Source organism: Chaetura pelagica, unplaced genomic scaffold (genome assembly GCF_000747805.2).
Source record: "Chaetura pelagica isolate M959 unplaced genomic scaffold, ChaPel_1.0 scaffold207, whole genome shotgun sequence".
Taxonomy (NCBI): Eukaryota; Metazoa; Chordata; class Aves; order Apodiformes; family Apodidae; genus Chaetura; species Chaetura pelagica.
The window spans coordinates 3,021,463-3,039,908 of NW_009953929.1; the positions used below are offsets into that span (position 1 = coordinate 3,021,463).

The following is an 18,446-nucleotide window of genomic DNA, read 5'->3' on the forward strand; positions in this document are numbered from 1 at the left end:
GGGACGCAGCCCGGGCCGGTCGTTATTGGTCTTATTTGCAGGACGGCGAGGGGTCTGAAAAGTCAAAAGTGAGAGTAGTTGGCACAAAAATAAAATGAAAGGTGTGCGCGTTGTTAAAAGCCCCGTTTAACACAGAAATTTCCCACCTTCTTGTTTCATGCGTGGCAGTTTTGCGGGTGTTGGAGCAGGGGCGGCGGGGCTGGGAGCGAGACCCGCTGGGGATGGGCAGCCCGGGCAGGTCCTGCGGAGGGAGTGCTGTTCTTACGGGCCTGGTAACACGCAAAATGACATTAAAGTTACCTAAATGATCCTTTCCTACAGAAAACTAAGGAGCAGCAGAACTTCTTAACTGTCTCGAAACAGAGCAAAGCAGTTAAACATTTTCATACTTGGCTCAGGGGCAGAGGTGCCACGGCAGCCCTGGAAATGGAAGCTCTGTTGTGGTTTTCTGTAAGTTTCTGCACACGGGCCGTGTTTTCCAGGATCTGGGAATGCCAAGCTACAGCAAGTATCTTCGGGACAGTTTCTTTGCAAATAGAGATGTTCAAATAAAGCAAAAAGTTGTTGGGGGAAAAAAAAATCTTGCTTATTTCCAGAATAGAAAGTGGTTCATAAATAATAACACTAAACATCTTTATCATATAAACACTAAAGAGTTTTTCATCATCCTGCAAAGTCTGAGCAAGAACAGCCAACTTCCTTCTAGTTCCAAGAGCTGGAAGTAGGTCTGCTGAAGTCAGTGGAGCAATAAAGGTGGAAGCATTGCTGTCTACAGTGCATGTGGTAAAATCCTGGATATCTAATTAAGACCTATGAAATATTTTTATTTGTTTTTCTATTTAAAGGAATTTGTCTGGAATATGTACAAGATGGTGAACCAAAGTCCAGATCTATAGATCTGCTTGATCTTACACCTGAGTAAGTGTGATAATATTTCTGATAGCAGCACTCTCTGCTGTTCTGTAGCAAGCTCATATACAACTGTAATTGATTGTTTTAAACGTAAGTGTGGTCAGTTATGTCTTTGTTCACTAAAAAACACACACAGAAAAAAAACCATCAAATAATTTTTCTACTATTTTAAATACAGAACTTTGTATTCCAGCTGATTACTGCTGTCATGCTTTTCCACTCAGAGGTGAAGCCTCTTTTTACTTACAGAGTTATGTTTATCAAGATGCCTGCACAAAGCCATCAGCACTTAGCACTGTGATGTTGTGGTGAATGTCAGTTAGTTCCTAGGTTCTGTGATAGCATTTCTGGTCTTCAGAATGTTTTCAAAAAGTGGTCTAACTCAGCCCCTAGTTACATTGGTTTAAATGACCCCTGTTGAGATCACTGAAAAGAACAACTAGACACCAGTTCAGGTCTCTTCAGTGAATTAATTAATCCTCTTAACAGCCACAGGTAAGGTCGTGCAAGATAAGCAAGTGATTACTCTCATATGTTTGTGTGGAGACACTTAAGTATCTGCTTCTGTAAGGAAAGTTTTCTGGTTTCTTTTGTTGTGAACCTAATGGCAGTTGGCTTCTTGGGAAGAACAGGTAAGAGGCTGACATCAAACACCATGCAAAGATTCTCAGGTTGTATTCAGCATTCAAACTGTTTATTCTGCTTTCCTTTAGCTAACGTCCTCCTGTAGCCATCCAAAATTAAAATAAAAAAATTAAATTAAAAAAACAGAAACAAGTCTGAGAACCTTAACATGCTTTTGGTCATAGTAGTCAGCCTAAATGCTCTACTGAGCCATCTCTGGTACAAGGAGCTTCAGAAAGGTAAAAAAATGTCACCGTTAAATAAAATTGCCAAAATCCATGAAGTTTATTAAGTAGAGGACGTGAGATAATATCATTTTCTTAGTACCAACTTTGATATGGAAGATCAAAATTAGTAGACAACATAGGCTGCACAAGATGAAAAATCCAAATTTAAAAAGTATTAATTTTTGTTTAACCAGAACTGTTCAGCTGGACAAAACCTAGTGAGTTGCTTCATGAAATAAATAAATTGTCTGGTATTACTTGACAGGAGCATAAATGTTGAAAGATACTAATTTGTGGCGGTGTTAGTGTCTCCCATTCAGAGGACTGATAAGGGAAATCCCCTTTAGACTGCAAAAATGTACATGCTAACGAAATGTCAGGCTTTCTTGCTAAAACTATTTTTAAGTGTGTGTTGGTGCTGTGACTGCCAGGTACTGACAACCCTCAGTTTCTCTTGGATGGCCTGGAATCAGTAGTTTACCTGATGATGTTAAAAGATAATCCAATTCCACAGACTAGCTGTGAACCAATCCTTGGGGGCTCCATGGACATCTGTAGACTGCAGACCATGTTTTGGAAGTTCTTATCATAACTAAGAGTTGTAGGAACAGGCACAGACTTGAGAAGCTACAGACAGACATAATTTTAGCATTTTCCATATATAATTTATCTTGTTGCTATTCCTTAGGTAAATTTCTTTCCAGGCTAGAGTTTTTAAAAGCTAAATCTTACTGAACAACTTCAGTAAGAGAAAGAAGGAAGTACAGAAACCAAGAAAGATTTATCCATAATTCTTTCAGCCATTACACAATGAGATAAACACATAATTTAATTGTTTCAGGTTTTCTGCAAGTAAATTCTTGGTTTTAAATTAATACTTAGTGCCAAAGTATGAAAACTAGTAGGTTTGGGTTTTGGGAGTTGTTTGTTTGTTTCTTTGTTTGTTTGTTTTCCTCATAATTAGCACAGATGCCACAGCCTTAGTAGAAGAAATTCAGAAAGGAGAACCGCTCATCACAGCTTCGTGCAAGGAGTATGTCATTCATATAATACGAAGATTGCAAGAGAAGATAGGGGAGAAAGAAGATCATAAGTTCAAACTTTTTAAGGTCAGAGGCATCTTTAAAATAATTTGGGGCATTTTGGAGGGTTCCAGTTAGGATATTGTGTTTTCACTGCTGCATATTGTGCCTGAGAACAAAATTTGGAGTTTATGACCAAAATCTTGCTCTTTTCCATGATCTGAGCACTGTTTAGAGCAACTGGGCCTGGCCTGGTTATGACTGCCAAGAATTCCCCAAAAGGCTGGGAGGGATAACTGATCTTAGACGCTGTTTACACAGACTTACGTACAAGGGTGTGTTTTGGGTGGAGAAAAATAATTCTCTCACTTGTCAAATAAGACCCTGTGGACTATCACCACCCATACTCAGGTTTAAACAAAACCTGTAAATAGAGAAAAGTAAATTTGCTGCTGGGAAAGGCCCAAAATATTTTAATGCCCTTGTCTAATTATTCTTAATTTTGCAAAAAATTAGGTTCTTTTTATGTATTCTGCTATATACAGTAATACTGGTTATCATTGCTTTCTGTCGTCAGCTTAAACGAGTCAATGTTTTAAGAACAAGGATTAGAGAGACCATTCAGGGCTCCAGGATTCAGTTGGTCAGAAAATAATAGATTTGACTGTATTTAATTGTGGAAATAGAAATAAAATTGCATCCAGAAATTGCATGTTGCACTGAAATAATTGAGTGTTGTCTCTTTATTGTGTCAGCAGATGGCAATGTGTAGCTGTTAAAAAATGCTGGTCCGTGCTATGCTATTGATACATTAAATTTAGAGAGAGAAGGGAAGAATTTTGTGTTGGCAGGCAAATCCAATCAGTGCTGGCTTATTACAAGTGTGTGGAATGAACTTAATTTATGTTTCAGTTCCATTTAAGTGTTGTAAATGAAACATGAGTATCAGGTGCTTCTGAGATACTAACAAAATACAAGAGGTGGGAGAATTTTTGTGGGGTTTTTTGTGGGTTTTTTTCCACAAAATGTTCCATGTAATTGTATTGTTTGGAAAGGCATATTTTTTCCTGTTGCACTGGGGCATAACTTTAAATGAGTGCATAAGCCCATCGTTTTGTCATTTCCAGTAATTTTGATGACGGTTGTCTTAGGCACCCTGCAGAGAAACAAGTTTCTGTAGCAGTTTCTGAGGCTTTAAACAATTACATAACAATGCTACACTGTCGTGATTTGCAGATTTTTTTTCTCTTAGGGACTGCTGTAGCAGGTTCTGCAGAACTGAGATACATTTAAAAAAATATTGCCTTAGGCTTTGATTATGGTATCATTTGCACAAGCAATTCATGCTGGTTTAGAGTTCTGTGGATGAAAGCAACTGCAGCACTGGGCATTGGAAAACCAGAATTAGTCCCATGATCTAAAATTGAGCATAAACTCGTCCTTTTTTCCTAATTGTTGAATATGTTTGTTGTTCAGAGCTTCCTGCATGGACCCTGAAGAATATCATGGATCAAAGTTCCAAAAATTTCCATAATTATCAATTCTCATATGCAGATATTTGTATACTGTGGCTGTTTTTTTTAAAGAAGCAAAATGTTTTTGTCCTTTCTGTATCTTGATTGCCCATTCCCACTGCTGTAGCTGGAAGTACAACCTCTCTTCCTCTAGAGAACAGAAATTACTGTTTCTCTAACATAAAATGTTTTCTGTTTGTCTCAGTCCTTCACTTGACCATCTTTATCTCTGACTTGACTAGCTCCTACTCTTCTGAGTAGATCTCTGAGCTCCTCTTTTGGGGACAGGCAGCTGACAAAGCTAGGAATAAGAACAAAAAGGTGAAGCTCTGGCAATATGTCAATGATTAAATGGCATTGCTCATAAATAATGACTTCTTCATTCTTAAACTACAGAGAAGACATAGTGGACCACTGCTTTATTTTTAACATCCCTTTACTTCACTGTCAGCATTTAATGAGATTTCCCAGGTTATGGTTTTATTGTGCTTTAGACTTCAGCAGAAGCCTGTTTGTAATAGGTGAAAGTTGTGGGTTTTGTTGTAATTTTCAAAGTATTGTGGCATGCTGACTTCCATGGGCAGTATCTGAAACCATTTTCACCCATGTTTAGTGAACCATAATATATGTTATTAAGGCTATGAGATAATTTGCATTAAATGTATGCTGTCTGATTAAAGGATCTTAGAAGAAATGTTAGAAAAACAGTGACCACTATAACCTACACAAGGCAGGCAGACATAAAATCTCTTTGAATTTTGTCTTGATGAGTATATTTTTTATGGTTCTGTATGTCTTTTTTTGTCATGACCTCATAGAACATAGCTTATTTCTGTTCTTCCTGTTTGTGAAAAAAAATTAAAAATCCCATACAAACTGAGAGCATCCCATGACCTAAAAAACTCAAAATACTCAATTCAGCTGGATCTGTTGATTTGCAAAGTAAGGCTTCATATTAGTCTTCTTGCTCATTTATTTTTGCTTTTTCAGCTCTGGTCTAGGGTTAGTCTGCTTGTCCCAGAGAAGGTGGAGGAAAAGCAAACATGGGAGAAAAGACAGTTAATTCAAGCAAAATATAAATTTGAAATCAATACTATATAATATTTTCAGTGATAACCTGTTGTGGCACAGGAGATTTTTTAGTTAGGCGTTAATGCATTACAGCTGTAACTGCTGATCTGACAGGAGGAGAAAATATTAATCTATTGAATATTTTTAACAGTTGTTTTGGGTTTTTAAATTTATTTATATCAAATGATGTTTTCTTCTCCTTCATCCCACTTCTGTTTCAGATACTGAGAGCACATATTTTACCACTGACTAATGTGGCATTTAACAAATCTGGTTCTCGGTAAGTTGCTTTTGAAATCAAAATACATAACCAGTGAATGAAGTTTGGTATTTGTAAATTAAATTGTAAGGGAATTTCAGTGCTCTTATTGCAAAAAGAATTCAGCTGTACTGCTTATAAGCCACTTCAAGTGTGACTTCAAAATTTCAGGACTTTGTGGGAAAGCCAATGGGAGAGGCAAAAAAGTAGTGCAGGAGATTCAAGTTATGTAATTTTTTTCTTCCAAGGTGATAGTTTGTTAACAATTAATATATTTCAGAAAGAAGCACCTTTATGGTTATAAAGTGAAATAAGTCTTTGATATAAATTAATTTGGGGCTTTCACTGTGATAGAATGTCATGTTAATTGATTTCACCATGGTCATATGTCTCATAATTTTTTCCTTCATGTCTTGAAAGCAGCAGCTTACTTTTTAGTTGAAATATGTTAAATATTAGGAAAAGTTTTTTAATTAGTAATTTTATTTTATTTTGTTTTATTTTTTAAAAAGGAACCTCGATGGTTATTAGTCTATATTTTTTAAAGAATAAGGAGATTTAGGGTCTGAGATACTACTAACTAAAATCTGTTGAAATAACTCATTTGACTATGCACCAGAACCAGTAAGGTATTTACTGTATTCAGAAATTAGTTTCTCTTTGCTTTAGCTTTATCACTGGAAGCTATGACAGAACCTGCAAAGTATGGGATACTGCATCAGGAAAAATTCTACATACACTGGAGGGACATGGAAATGTTGTCTTCGCAATAGCATTCAATAATCCCTATGGGTAAATACATTTTCCATCATAGTTGCTAGTCATGTTATTTTGCAAATATAGAACAGCCACTTGAAATTTTACATAAAACGGAGTACCTCAAATTGTAAGGGTTCAAATTCTGAATTTATTAAGTTGAACTATAGCTAATCACTGCACAATGACACTTTGTATTACTTGGGTAAGAGATGCATTCAAGCATGTTTTCTGCTATAATTAAAAAAAATAATAATTAGAAATTCAAAGCATAAATCTAATTAAGTATTCAGCATCTGGAAAAATATATGTGAGCCAGCTTAATATATCAAAACACAGGTTTATTTTGTTAATATCTACATGATAAGACTGTGTTCTGAATGTTAATAATTCTTTACTGCTTCCATATAATTGTATATGTGAGATGTAAGTAATTATGAAAGCTTGTGTTGCTTTAGTTAAGAAGAAAGAACATTTCTGTCACAATAAAAGTGGATTTCTCCATTTTGTATGACACATTTGTTATTATTATTTAGCACATGATTTAAAAGTGTCAGAGCTGTTGAGTAATTTTTATAAAATCCACAGGGTGCCACTGTATGAATGTCAAATATAAATCTGTGCATCTTGTTTTCTGCAATAACTGTTTGCTCTGGTTAGAATTGGCACCTGTTTAGGTGAAGGGAATTATGTTAACTGCTGAAGTTCCATTGTTATTAGCTTCCTGAGGAATTAATGCCTATTTTTATATTGAATCACATCAGTTCTTTTAATGTCAGCTGTCCCATTTATCAGTTAAGCAATACACAGTCAATATCAGGAAAAAAAATGTTAAAGCTTGTTCTTAGTCTATCTGGAGCAACATCATTTCCTTCTAAATGGAAAGACTTTATTCAACCTAAAACCCACTGTGTCAGTGTCTTATAATCTGACATTAATTTTTACTTAAAATATGAGATATAAAAATTTTAATTATTTATATATATATACCAGGCTGTAAGATAAAAGTGCAGAAGCAATACATAGTGAGAGAAAACCTGGTAAGAACCTTGAGCTACTTTTAAATTAAAATTTCAGTAAAAAATGAACTTCTTTTCTTACTTTAATCTTGAGGTTTCAATACAGGTAGTGTCCCTTGCTGCATTTTCTGGGCACTTTAGTTCAATCTTGCTCTAACTGCTGTTGGTCACAGCACTTCCACTGACTTCAATGGGAGTGGAGTTTGACCCCTGAAATTTGGGTAAACTGCTTATAAAAAGAGTTTGCAATAAACAGATGCCATCTGATGAAATGACATAACTTTAAAATAGATCTGGGAGTCCAGCAGATAATGTCATTCCTCATATATGTTGGTCATCAGTTATGAACACTTCTGTCCTAATAATTAGGCACAGTGGCTTTCCTAGAAACTATGTCTGATAATTTTTTCCTTTAATGTAACTTCCATTTGTGAAATCCTGCCCCAGGATCTTGTGGTGTGGCAGAATGCACCAAAATGCTTGCAAGCTTCCATGACTGGGTATTGTTTCTGTGGGTTCTCCTATCTTTGAAGTAAGAGGTGTTTTGATGAGTAAAAATGACAGGAGTTTGTTTTTTTTTTTTCCATTTAGTAACATGATTGCCACTGGATCTTTTGATAAAACCTGCAAACTGTGGAGTACGGAAACAGGAATATGTTCCCATACTTTCAGAGGGCATAAGGCAGAAATAGTGAGTACTGATGGATGTTTCTAATTTCTTTGTGTTTCCTCACACCATCACTGGTGGCTGTGGGTTCCAAGTCCCTGTGAGCTGACTCTGGAAGGGGCAGCTAATCTGCTGCATCTATCGACATGTTCAGACATTGTGAACTTTTCTGCATGGTGAGAAAAGAGAGCCATAGAGTCATTTTGTTTGAAAAAGACCTTAGAGATCACTGAGTCCAACTGTTACCCTAGCACTGCCAAGTCAACCACTAAACTGTGTCCCTCAACACCACATCTATGTGTCTTTTCAATACCTCCATGGATGGTGACTCCACCCCTTCCCTGGGCAACCTGTTCCACTACCTGACAACTTTTTCAATAAAGATATTTTTCCTAATATCCAATCTAAACCTCTCCTGGCACAACTTGAGGCCGTTTCCTCTTGTTTTATCACTTTTTACTTGGGAGAAGAGACTGACCCCCACCTCACTACAACCTCCTTGCAGGTAGGTATAGAGAGCAAGTAGGTCTTCTCTCAGTCTCCTTTTCTCCAGGCTAAACAACCCCAGTTCCCTCAGCTGCTCCTCCTAAGTCTGGCAGTTCTTCAGACATGGAGTATACAGTTTGAAAAGGTATTGTTACTTTTGGTTTGTTCTGATTTCCCTTGTTTGCTAAACGTTATAACATTTTTGAAAAATACCATAACAACTAGAATTTTCAATTTATTGCACATATTTATTCCTCAATTAGTTTATGTATCCCATTTTTTTCTAGATAGCTTGCACTGCCTCTCATGTGCAGCACTCAGTGCACAAGAACACTGTATTGCTGTATTTCACACTGAGGTCTGTAGTTCACATACAGGATCAATTGGAGCTGTAGAAGAATGAATTTCTGAAATCTGGTGTCTTAACTGAGAATAAGTGAAGTGTCAAAGACATATGAATAGAAAACAGTTTAAGCTTAAAGTGGTTAGTTTCCTTTCCGATGCACTAGGAACTCTGTTAGCAATAGCAAATATCTTGATGCACAGCATTCTGATTTAAAATATCAGGCCAAATTCACTAAAACTCTTAATTTCAATGTAGAATATATTTTTCCTTAAAAGTAGTTATATAGTCATTCAATAAGGCATTTCTGGAAAATGTTTCTGGAAACAGTATTTAATTTCTAGATTGCAAGGCCTATGACTAGTGTGAGAGAATGGTGGCTTTGGTGGGAGGTGAGGCTGGTTTCAGAGAGTTTTGAGTCTCTGGATACTTTGAAACACTTACCCTTACTGTGGAGAACACCTTTACTTATAGAGACAGGCTGTAGTGATTTTGCTCTCACAAATCAGTTAGCTAAATATTTAAAGGCCTCTTAATTTATTCTGAATTTTTGTACGGGTTTAGTTTAGACCCAAAGTGTTATGAGTTGTGCTGGAAAGTAGTTAGTAGGAGATAACAGCCAGCAGAAAAAGATCTGTTTCTCTGAATGAGCCCTGTTACTGAAAGGCTATTATTATATATGATACATTGCTGGCAAGGGCATGTCCATAGTTTTTCAGAGTTAAAAGAAAAAAAAAGAGAAGAGAGAAAGAAATGGACATAGTGAAAATGCACCAGTGACCTCAGCTACTGTTTTCCCTTTTACATAGCACCCCCTGTTCTTTATTAGCAGAGCAATGATATTGAATAATTACAGAGAATGGGAAGAGGACTGCATGATTTTTCAATATGAAAAATTAACTAAGGAAGTTGTTGAGCTTTTCTTCTTGCTTTTCCAGAAATAAATATGATGTTGTGGAAATGCCCTTGGCAAGTCGCTTTGATAATGGCACCTGTTAGAATAAGAGTGTGTTTGTATGGGCACAAAACTTGATTTCTATTTTTTTTTTTTTTTTAATTTTCTCTACTTCTTGGAATTAGACAAGGAGTTTAAGAAATTTGCAGCTATTTAATAAGATTGCATAAGTTTATCTATTGCATTACAGATAGTGTTATTGTTACATTGTTTTCTGTCAGTTTACTATGCACTATTAAGAAATTAAAAAACTCTTCAGTCCTGATTTCCATTAAAACTTTGTGAACTAAGCTTTTCCCTGTGACACAAAATGAAGCACCTGAATACTAGAAACAATACAGGAAATCTTCCAGTAAGTCTTTTTAATGCATTGCCATTGCAAAGCAGCCAATTAGTCCATTTGATTTGAGTAATCATCCAGAGCTATGTCATAAGGATTGTAATTTTTCTAGTGAGCTGTTGGAAGACCTCTGCAATTCTGCTGTATGCCATAAAATTTTAAGTCAGACTTTTGTTTAAAAATATTAATGTTGAGCCCTTGGTTTTGAGAAAATATATATAAATACTCTCCCACTTTTTCCATCCAATGTTTCTTTCTACAGGTATGTTTGTCATTTAATCTTCAGAGCACATTGGTGGCAACTGGAAGCATGGATACCACTGCCAAATTATGGGATATAGAGAAAGGAGAAGAAAGAGCCACTTTAAGTGTATGTTTGTCTTCTGTATGTTTTTGAAGATGCTCCTTGCTTTTAGTTTTCTAACTGAGATAAATAACAATATAACCATTACAACAGTTTCAAACCTTGCAGAGTTTCTTTTAGGAGGCAGTCCCACAGTGACTGCAGTTACAAAAATATTAAGAAAACTTGAAGTGAATTATAAAGCCATGGTATTTTATAAGAAGTCCTATTTATAAAAGGACAGGTTTTCTCATTTCAGTGCTGTTACTGCTGTAAATCAGCATGCCTTCCAATTCTCATTAAAACATGTTGTTATGCTGTAAATTATGACCCCCTCTGCTTCAACATAAAGGAACAGAGAACATTTATGTAGGACACTGCATCTGCATGAATCTTCTTCCTGTAAACATCAGCAGAGGACAACCATCCAATTACCTCTAGATTGTAGCATCTGTTTGCTCTGTTTGACCTGCTGGGATTCTACAGGCTCAGACTGGCCCGTGCTATTTCAATGCACTTTTTTCACATGCTTCCTAAATAACAGATAGTGCATAGTCTTCCTTTGGTGTATGTGGCCTGTAGAGTGAGGAAGGCATTTCTTCCTCGTTGACTTTCTCTTCCTCAGAGCCCTGAGCAGAGCAAAGACCAGTGGAGTGTGAGAACCTTTACCTTAGAAGTGTGCTCACACTCATTAAATTTTTCAGCTGTCTCCACCAACATCTTTGACATGCTCTACTGTAAATGAATAATCTGATTTGAATATGCATTGGTGAAAAAATGTTATTTTGTTCAAATCAAATATGGAAAATATGCACTAATAGCATCACTGTATAATTGCTCACTGCTTAAGTGATGGTCTGATTTTTGCTGTTGATGGGATAGTGATTATTCCACAGTGCAGTAGGTCTTTCTCTCAAAATTGTGATATACTGGGCAAGAAAGTAAATAATATATTGAAGGGTTATAGAAGGACTTGCTGAAAAAAGCTACATATGAAACTACACAAACTACACTAATGGAAAAGCCATAATCTGCATTCTCCTACTGTTTTTTAAAAATTCTCTCAGGGACACTCTGGAGAAATTATTGCAGTGTCTTTCAACACCACTGGAGAGAGGATTATCACTGGCTCCTTTGACCATACAGTAAAAGTGTGGGATGTTGGCACTGGCAGGTACTAAAGTACTCATAAGTATCATTTTTCATTGAATGTTCTAATGTCAAATGAAAGAGACAATGTTGACCTACAAATTACAAACTTTGTGTTTTTGCTTCATTTAGAGTCTGTGTTCCTTCTTCTTGTAATGCGTTACTTATTTTCCCCTGGTTCTTCTGAAAAGTAATGAAGCTCATTAAATGCTTTTGCTTATGCTTTTTGTTCAAAATTTCCATCTTATGAGCACTGAGAAAGCAGAGAGAATAGACAGATCCTGTGTTTGTTGCTGATGAATTCTCCAAACAGGAACATATTTTATGACCATGGAAACTCATGACTGACCAAGTAGTTTATGAAGATAACAATCCTATTGTGTTTTCAGAGGTCATGTCTTTTTTTCTTTTTGTGAGAGCAAGGGGAATATCTCTGGAATTTATATATAAAAGGAAAGTGTGTATATAGGACTATCTTGGGGGATAAATAATGTATATCACTTCAAAATTAGAGTAAACATGATTTAAAAACAGTGTACACATTGTATATCATTTAAGGCTTGATCCTGGAAGTTTTGACTTCTTCAACACCAGTAGTTTAATATTTGCCATGTAAATACTTAGGAGACCCTCGTTCAGCAAATCAGATCTTTGGATACAACTTCATTCAGCCTGGTGTTCTTGCAAATATATTTGTTTGACAACAGGTTTTTTTTCCAGCCTCTTTTCTGAGCCTGCAGTGAAGTCCAAGTACTGGGATTTTCATGTTGCATTCTTTTTTTTTTTTCTAAGAAATGAATGTGAACTTCACATCGGGGTCAATATTTGCATATATTTTCAATATTTTCAGTTTTTCATTTTTAGGTATTTTGGGTATGAGGTATAGCAGTAACATGAGTCTTGATGGCCAAATAATATGTTCACAAAATTTTCACTTTTTTCTCCTCTTGATGACTTTGTCTACACATTTACAACAGCTCTGGCCTCATGTTGTTAGAAAGTAAAATGAGTAATTATACAAAATGACATGAGTATAATAAAGTTTTTGTTATCACAAAGAAATAGTACATTCAATTGCTGAGGAGTTTTGCTTTGCTCTTCATTTAACATCCATATTATTTTCACTTCCCCTGACATATCTTATGCAATGAATAAAAAAACATTTCAGTCACTTGAACTGATTTAGTTGTTTTTCCAGTCATTAGTTTATTCATTAGTTAAAGCAGTTTTCTTTCAGTGATACAGTGATATTAGCATTATGATAATAACCTAATTGACTAATCCTTTAATATATATCTCTCAATCTTTTTTTATTTCATTGCCTTATAGACCATTAATTCATAGGAAGCAATAATGGCTAATTGTATCCTCTGTATTCAGCTAAAGCTGGAGAAGTTAATGGAACTAATATTGCCTGTCTTGTGCAGCAAGAAGTTTAGGATTAATGAGGATTAGAAGTCATATTTCAGTTTGGCTGTCATTTGCCTGTTACTTGGGAATATGCTCACATGAAGTACATGATTTTATCTTCAGAGGATTTAATAAAAGGTTCAGATTATATGGAGTTTGAAAGATGTACTGTTTACAGTTTGTTCAAGTAGGATAATGTGGAAAGCTTCCTGTATGTGCTTTGTATGTACATGGATACAAGAAATCTGTCTCTGGAACTGGAAAGTAATTGCATTTCACTGGAAACACATCCACTGAAATATTTTTGAAAGAGAAGGGAGGACTTTTCAATTTTACTCCTTACTGCATCTCTGTCTCAAAGATAAAAACCAGAACTGATGTGGTACTAGAACCCTATATGGGCTGTTGAAATGCTTTAATGGATAAGGTGGTGAAGACTTGACACCTTAACTATACCATTTTATAAGCTTACTGGTAATTTATATATGTATATCAAAATACACACTAAAAATGTAAATTATATATTTTTATAGGTTGTTACATACTTTAATAGGTCACAGAGGAGAGATTTCCAGTATACAGTTCAGCTGGGACTGTTCTCTCATTGTCACTGGATCATTGGACAAAACATGCATGGTAGGAAAGTTGAGTATGTACTAAATACAGCTACATCAGATGTAAAAATATATATTTTGTAAATGGAAGAGCAATATTTTAAACTAGTACATGTAAATTCATTATTTACAACTAAATGCAAAACCAGTAAGTTATTCATTTCAGTGAAGTCCAGTTAAATAACAATATTTTAAGGATTAATTAATACACTGAAATAAAAAAATACACGACTTCATTAAAGTGACTAATCAGTGACTCTTTATTGACTTAAATCTAGTTTTCATGTTAATACAGTAGCAGATATGAGAAAGAGCCTATATTTAGTTCTTTATAGACCAGCTAGATATCTATCACGTAAATTGGTGAAAATAAGCAAAAAAATTACCCTTCTTTATCTATGCAGCTGTGGGATGCCATGGCTGGGACACACATAGCAACTTTAACAGGTCACAGTGATGAAATAGTGGATGTCTGCTTTGATTATGTCGGCCAGCGTGTTGCAACTGCCTCCTCTGATGGTAGGTGAAGTGACTGGGACTGCTGTAAGAATCACAGCAGTAGTGTGAAGCACCTTTGTCCTTTTCCTTGGGCTTTGCTTGGTCAAAGAGGAGATGCCTGGCTTGAAACTATAGATCAAGCGATGCTTGTTGTGCTATAGAAGTTTTGGTATGAAATTGAAGAAGCTTTTGACACTGAAAATATTCTTCTTGTTCACACTTTAATAAATGGACGTGGCTTTCCTCTTTAACTTCAGTCATGCAGGGAAATATGTTACTTATGGTTGGAAATGCATTTCAAATGTTTATGTAGGTAGCTGTTGTCTGGAGTTTGATTTGAAGAGCTCAAATTTAGGCTTAAATTAAAAAGAAAGTCGGAGTTTTAGTGGTGGATTTGCTGCTAGGCTTTTGAAGAAAATATTCAATAAAGAGACAGTGGAAAAAGTGATTTTGTTTTGTTATTGGTGTGCAGCAGTTTTGCATGTTTATTATTTTTAATGAGTGGCAATAACTTTTGAATTCACCCGCACAGTGTTACATTATATTGCATAATGACAAAACCAATTTTTTTTTTTACATTTTTACACATTAAATGTTTTAATTTGCACCTTCAGAAACAGAATACTAGATTAGATGGGGGGGTACTATTTGAATCTGTTACTAAATTAAGACAGAAGACAATGTAAAAAGTTTCCTGAAATGTAGCCAGTAACTTATTAAATATAACTGATAGCTCATTAAATAAAATTAGTATCTGAAATGCAATGAAAGCTATATGATACAGGCATTTTGAAAGTATGTACTTCAGTGTTCCATGTTCTACGTGGACATTTTTATTCAGATTTTAGAAGTTTTCCAGCAGAAACCATGAAGCAGTCAGCCTTTTCCAACTAGATTACAGATCCTTTTTGACATACTTTATCCTTGGGGCAACTGTCTTAAGATTGTCTTCTATTCCTTTGAAATCCAACCTGAGGATGAGGTTTTACTGGCCTCATTAAGATGCTTTTTGTTGAAAGGCATCCTCAAGCATAGCAATCACAAATGGCTTCTAATCTACTACAACAGGATCAGCAAGAATCTATAATGTGGAAACAAAAAAGTGCATTGCAAAGCTAGAAGGGCATGGAAGTGAAATTTCTAAGGTAAGTTTTTTTGTGCTTTGCAGCTTTTCATTCTTGATTACAGATGACATCCAATCCTATTCCATGACACAGGAATATTGTCACAGAATGTGGTGGCAAAATAATTGATGAGAGTGCTACTCCTCCCCCAGGAGCCATCTCTCCATATTGTCATGTTGTTTCCTTATTGATTCCTTAGAACTGTGGCAGTTAGCAAACTACTCAAGAAGTCCACCCCTTCCAGGGATGGATATCTGGCTTTGTTAACATCAAAATGATTGTTGCTCCTTACATCTTCCCTTTTTTTGAAATGGTATATAGGTTGGGTCTCCACAGTCACTTGGCAGGTTCTCTGGGGGGCAGAGAGGGAGATGCTGTCTGAATGTTCTCTCTCTGTGTTCATATTTAACAGAGCTGCTGTCTGACCTGACCTAAATTGTACTTGTATTATTACACCCTGGGAGCCCCCAGATTCGCTGGCAGAATAAGCACAACTTTTTTAGACTCTTGATGACATCTTAAGGCTATTGCCTCTGAGGCTTTTACCATCACCTTTATTCCTTGCTTCTACCAGATGTGCTCCTCTTTACACTTTTTCAATTCTCTGCACACCCAGTGTATGGAACAGAATAGAAAAAATGTAATTCTGAGGAAAATTATGTAGAGAGTCTTATTTTCAAAAGTGCATCAAGGAAGTTGGAAGTATAAAGACTGTTTCAGAAATCACTTGGTCATGAGGAATGTGCTTATGTCCTTTGCTGGAAGTCTTTTCTGGCTCAAGTTTGACTGCTAAAGCTCAGCTCCAACTAGATGTACTTTCTTCCAAAATTGTACATATTTTTCAAGCTTTGTTATTTAATGCTTACAACTTTTCATTATTCTTTTAAATTGATTGTTCTCCCTAGCTCCCAGACTATCATGCCAACACTGTGCTGCTTTTGTTTGATGTGTTTTGTAATTGAAATATTAATATTTTGAACCAAGGATGGTTCTTAGTGGACAAGACTCATGTGCTTCCATTGTATGGATGTGGCTGTTATCACAGAATCACAGAATCGTCACAGTTGGAAAAGACCTCTAATATCACCAACCATCACCAACCATCAACCATCAACTCAGAAAAAACCACCATGACCTCTAGAGAGTGTCCTGATGCATGTTGTTTGAGTATCTCCAGGGATGGTGACTCAACCACCTCCCTGGGCAGCCCATTCTGATCATTCTGCTGGGAGAATACCAAGTTCAGAAGGGCTCGTCTTTCCTCACTTCATGTACTCCCTGCACTATTTCATACTCAGTGTAGCTGCACAGAGGAATGCAAACATGTGGGTGGGTTAGGACAACTTCCACCAGGGTCCTGAGTGGTGCCACAAGTTCTTAGCTGGACATGACAATCTGCTCACCCAGGAACATGTTGAAAAGTCAGTCAGCTTCTGCTGCTCTTCTATGTAGCTGTGATCTTGGGAAGATTATTACTTGGAAATTTAATTTATTTGGAACAGTAATTAAGCAATTTTGCATTATATAGTAAACCTGGTATTGTGAAGTTAGTGCTATAAAAATGTATCTTATTATCTGGAAATGCATGCAATTTGAGCAATGCATGTCTGACAAATGGGAAAACATACTGCAAAATTAGTTGCCTTCAGTGAAAGTTTTGTTACTACAGAGACATGTTATTTAATGTAGGACTCTATAAAGTATGTATACATTGGAATAATGACAACATTTAAATACAGTTGTTACAGTTGTAGAGCAATTGTGATTCTGAGTCACAATATTCTGAAGTCTTGATCCTATAGTAAGATCTTTGTATATAGACCTTTATTCATAACAGAGTTTTCAGCCACAGAAGTTTGCCAGGGTGACTCTAGTCAATTACTATCCTAAATTTTACCTGAAGAGCTGAATGCAAGATTTGCTGGTTTCTGTTTTCATCTTTAATCATTGTCTATGCTCTTTTTTTAGGCCTATTGACTTGCTAAGTAATGTAACTCTTTTCTATCTTTTTAAAGGTGTGTTTCAACCCTAAAGGTGATCGTGTACTGACAGCCAGCTCTGATAAAACAGCTCGACTCTGGGATGCTGCTACTGGGCACTGCCTGCAGGTATTAGAGGGCCACACGGATGACATATTCTCCTGTGCTTTCAATTACGAAGGCGATAAAATCATTACAGGTAAACAAGATATTAAATTTTTTTTGGTTGCTTTTTGAGAGTGAGACATTTATAATCTTTTTATGGGAAAAAAGAATCTGAAAAGTTTACTGGGCCAAGTACAGGTATCAGCAGTGATGTAAAACATAGCCAAGAAAAATTAGAAACTCACTTCTGAACTGGATTTGTATAAAGTAATTTGTATAAGGGCAATTTCCCACAGTATGCCCTGCCAGCTCTCCTCTGGGTGTGTGCTAGCACCAGAGCAGTGGCTAAGCCATTTTCTCACCATCATTGCAGTGAGGGAGGTCTGGATGAGCAAAAGGCAAATCTTTTTAAATAGGAGCACATCCTTTGTGTATTTGGCACTGAGGGCTGTTCAGGTTTCCTTCATTTCAGACAAAATGTTGCAGGAGTGGGCAGAGATATGAACAGAATATTTGTGATTGCTTCCATCTTTTGACTGAACTGTTAAAACATGGGATGCAGGGTGGTCTCAGCTATAAGTATTGCTGTAGATCTGCTGTTTCTCACTACTCATGGACAGAAAAAAATTTCTCTGGCTCCTCAGCATTCTGGGAAGATTATCAATGTAGGTGTTAGCAAAAATGGATGAATTGTGTGATACAGCTAAATGACTCCTTCACAATGTCTGTTTATTACTAGGGAGCAAGGATAACACCTGTAGAATATGGCACTGACTGAAGAGAAGGAAAGATCCAGTTTGTTATATGCCTGCTTAGTGAGTTTCATAGTCAATAAATTCAGTCTTTCAGATCTGTTTGCTTTTCCCCTCTTTGTTCACCTTCAGCTTTGCTAAGTAGGAAAGTTGCCTAGATTATCAGTTTGGCTTTGCTGTTGCTGGGTAGATATGGAATCACAGAACAGCAGAAATTGGAAGGGACCTCTGGAGATCATCTAGTACAACAGTCCTGCTCAGAGCACTGTCACCCAAG

At 36.2% G+C, this 18,446-nt stretch overlaps 1 protein-coding gene across 1 annotated transcript; it reads left to right on the forward strand.

Moving 5' to 3' along the window:
- The first annotated feature begins 157 nt into the window (after positions 1–157).
- Positions 158–18,191, forward strand: DAW1 (dynein assembly factor with WDR repeat domains 1). Its single transcript, XM_010001667.1, has 13 exons — positions 158–272; positions 846–918; positions 2,728–2,872; positions 5,592–5,650; positions 6,299–6,421; positions 7,996–8,095; positions 10,458–10,565; positions 11,606–11,712; positions 13,631–13,733; positions 14,116–14,230; positions 15,278–15,354; positions 17,349–17,511; positions 18,157–18,191. The coding sequence occupies exons 1-13, from the start codon at positions 158–160 to the stop codon at positions 18,189–18,191; spliced, it is 1,323 nt and encodes a 440-aa protein (XP_009999969.1).
- Positions 18,192–18,446: the final 255 nt, after the last annotated feature.

Coding starts and splice junctions, on each gene's coding strand:
- DAW1 (XM_010001667.1), top strand. CDS start 158: ATGCGTGGCAGTTTTGCGGGTGTTGGAGCAGGGGCGGCGGGGCTGGGA. Junction 6,422..7,995: donor GCATTCAATAATCCCTATGG/GTAAATACATTT, acceptor TTTTCCATTTAG/TAACATGATTGCCACTGGAT. Junction 14,231..15,277: donor TGCAACTGCCTCCTCTGATG/GTAGGTGAAGTG, acceptor CTACTACAACAG/GATCAGCAAGAATCTATAAT.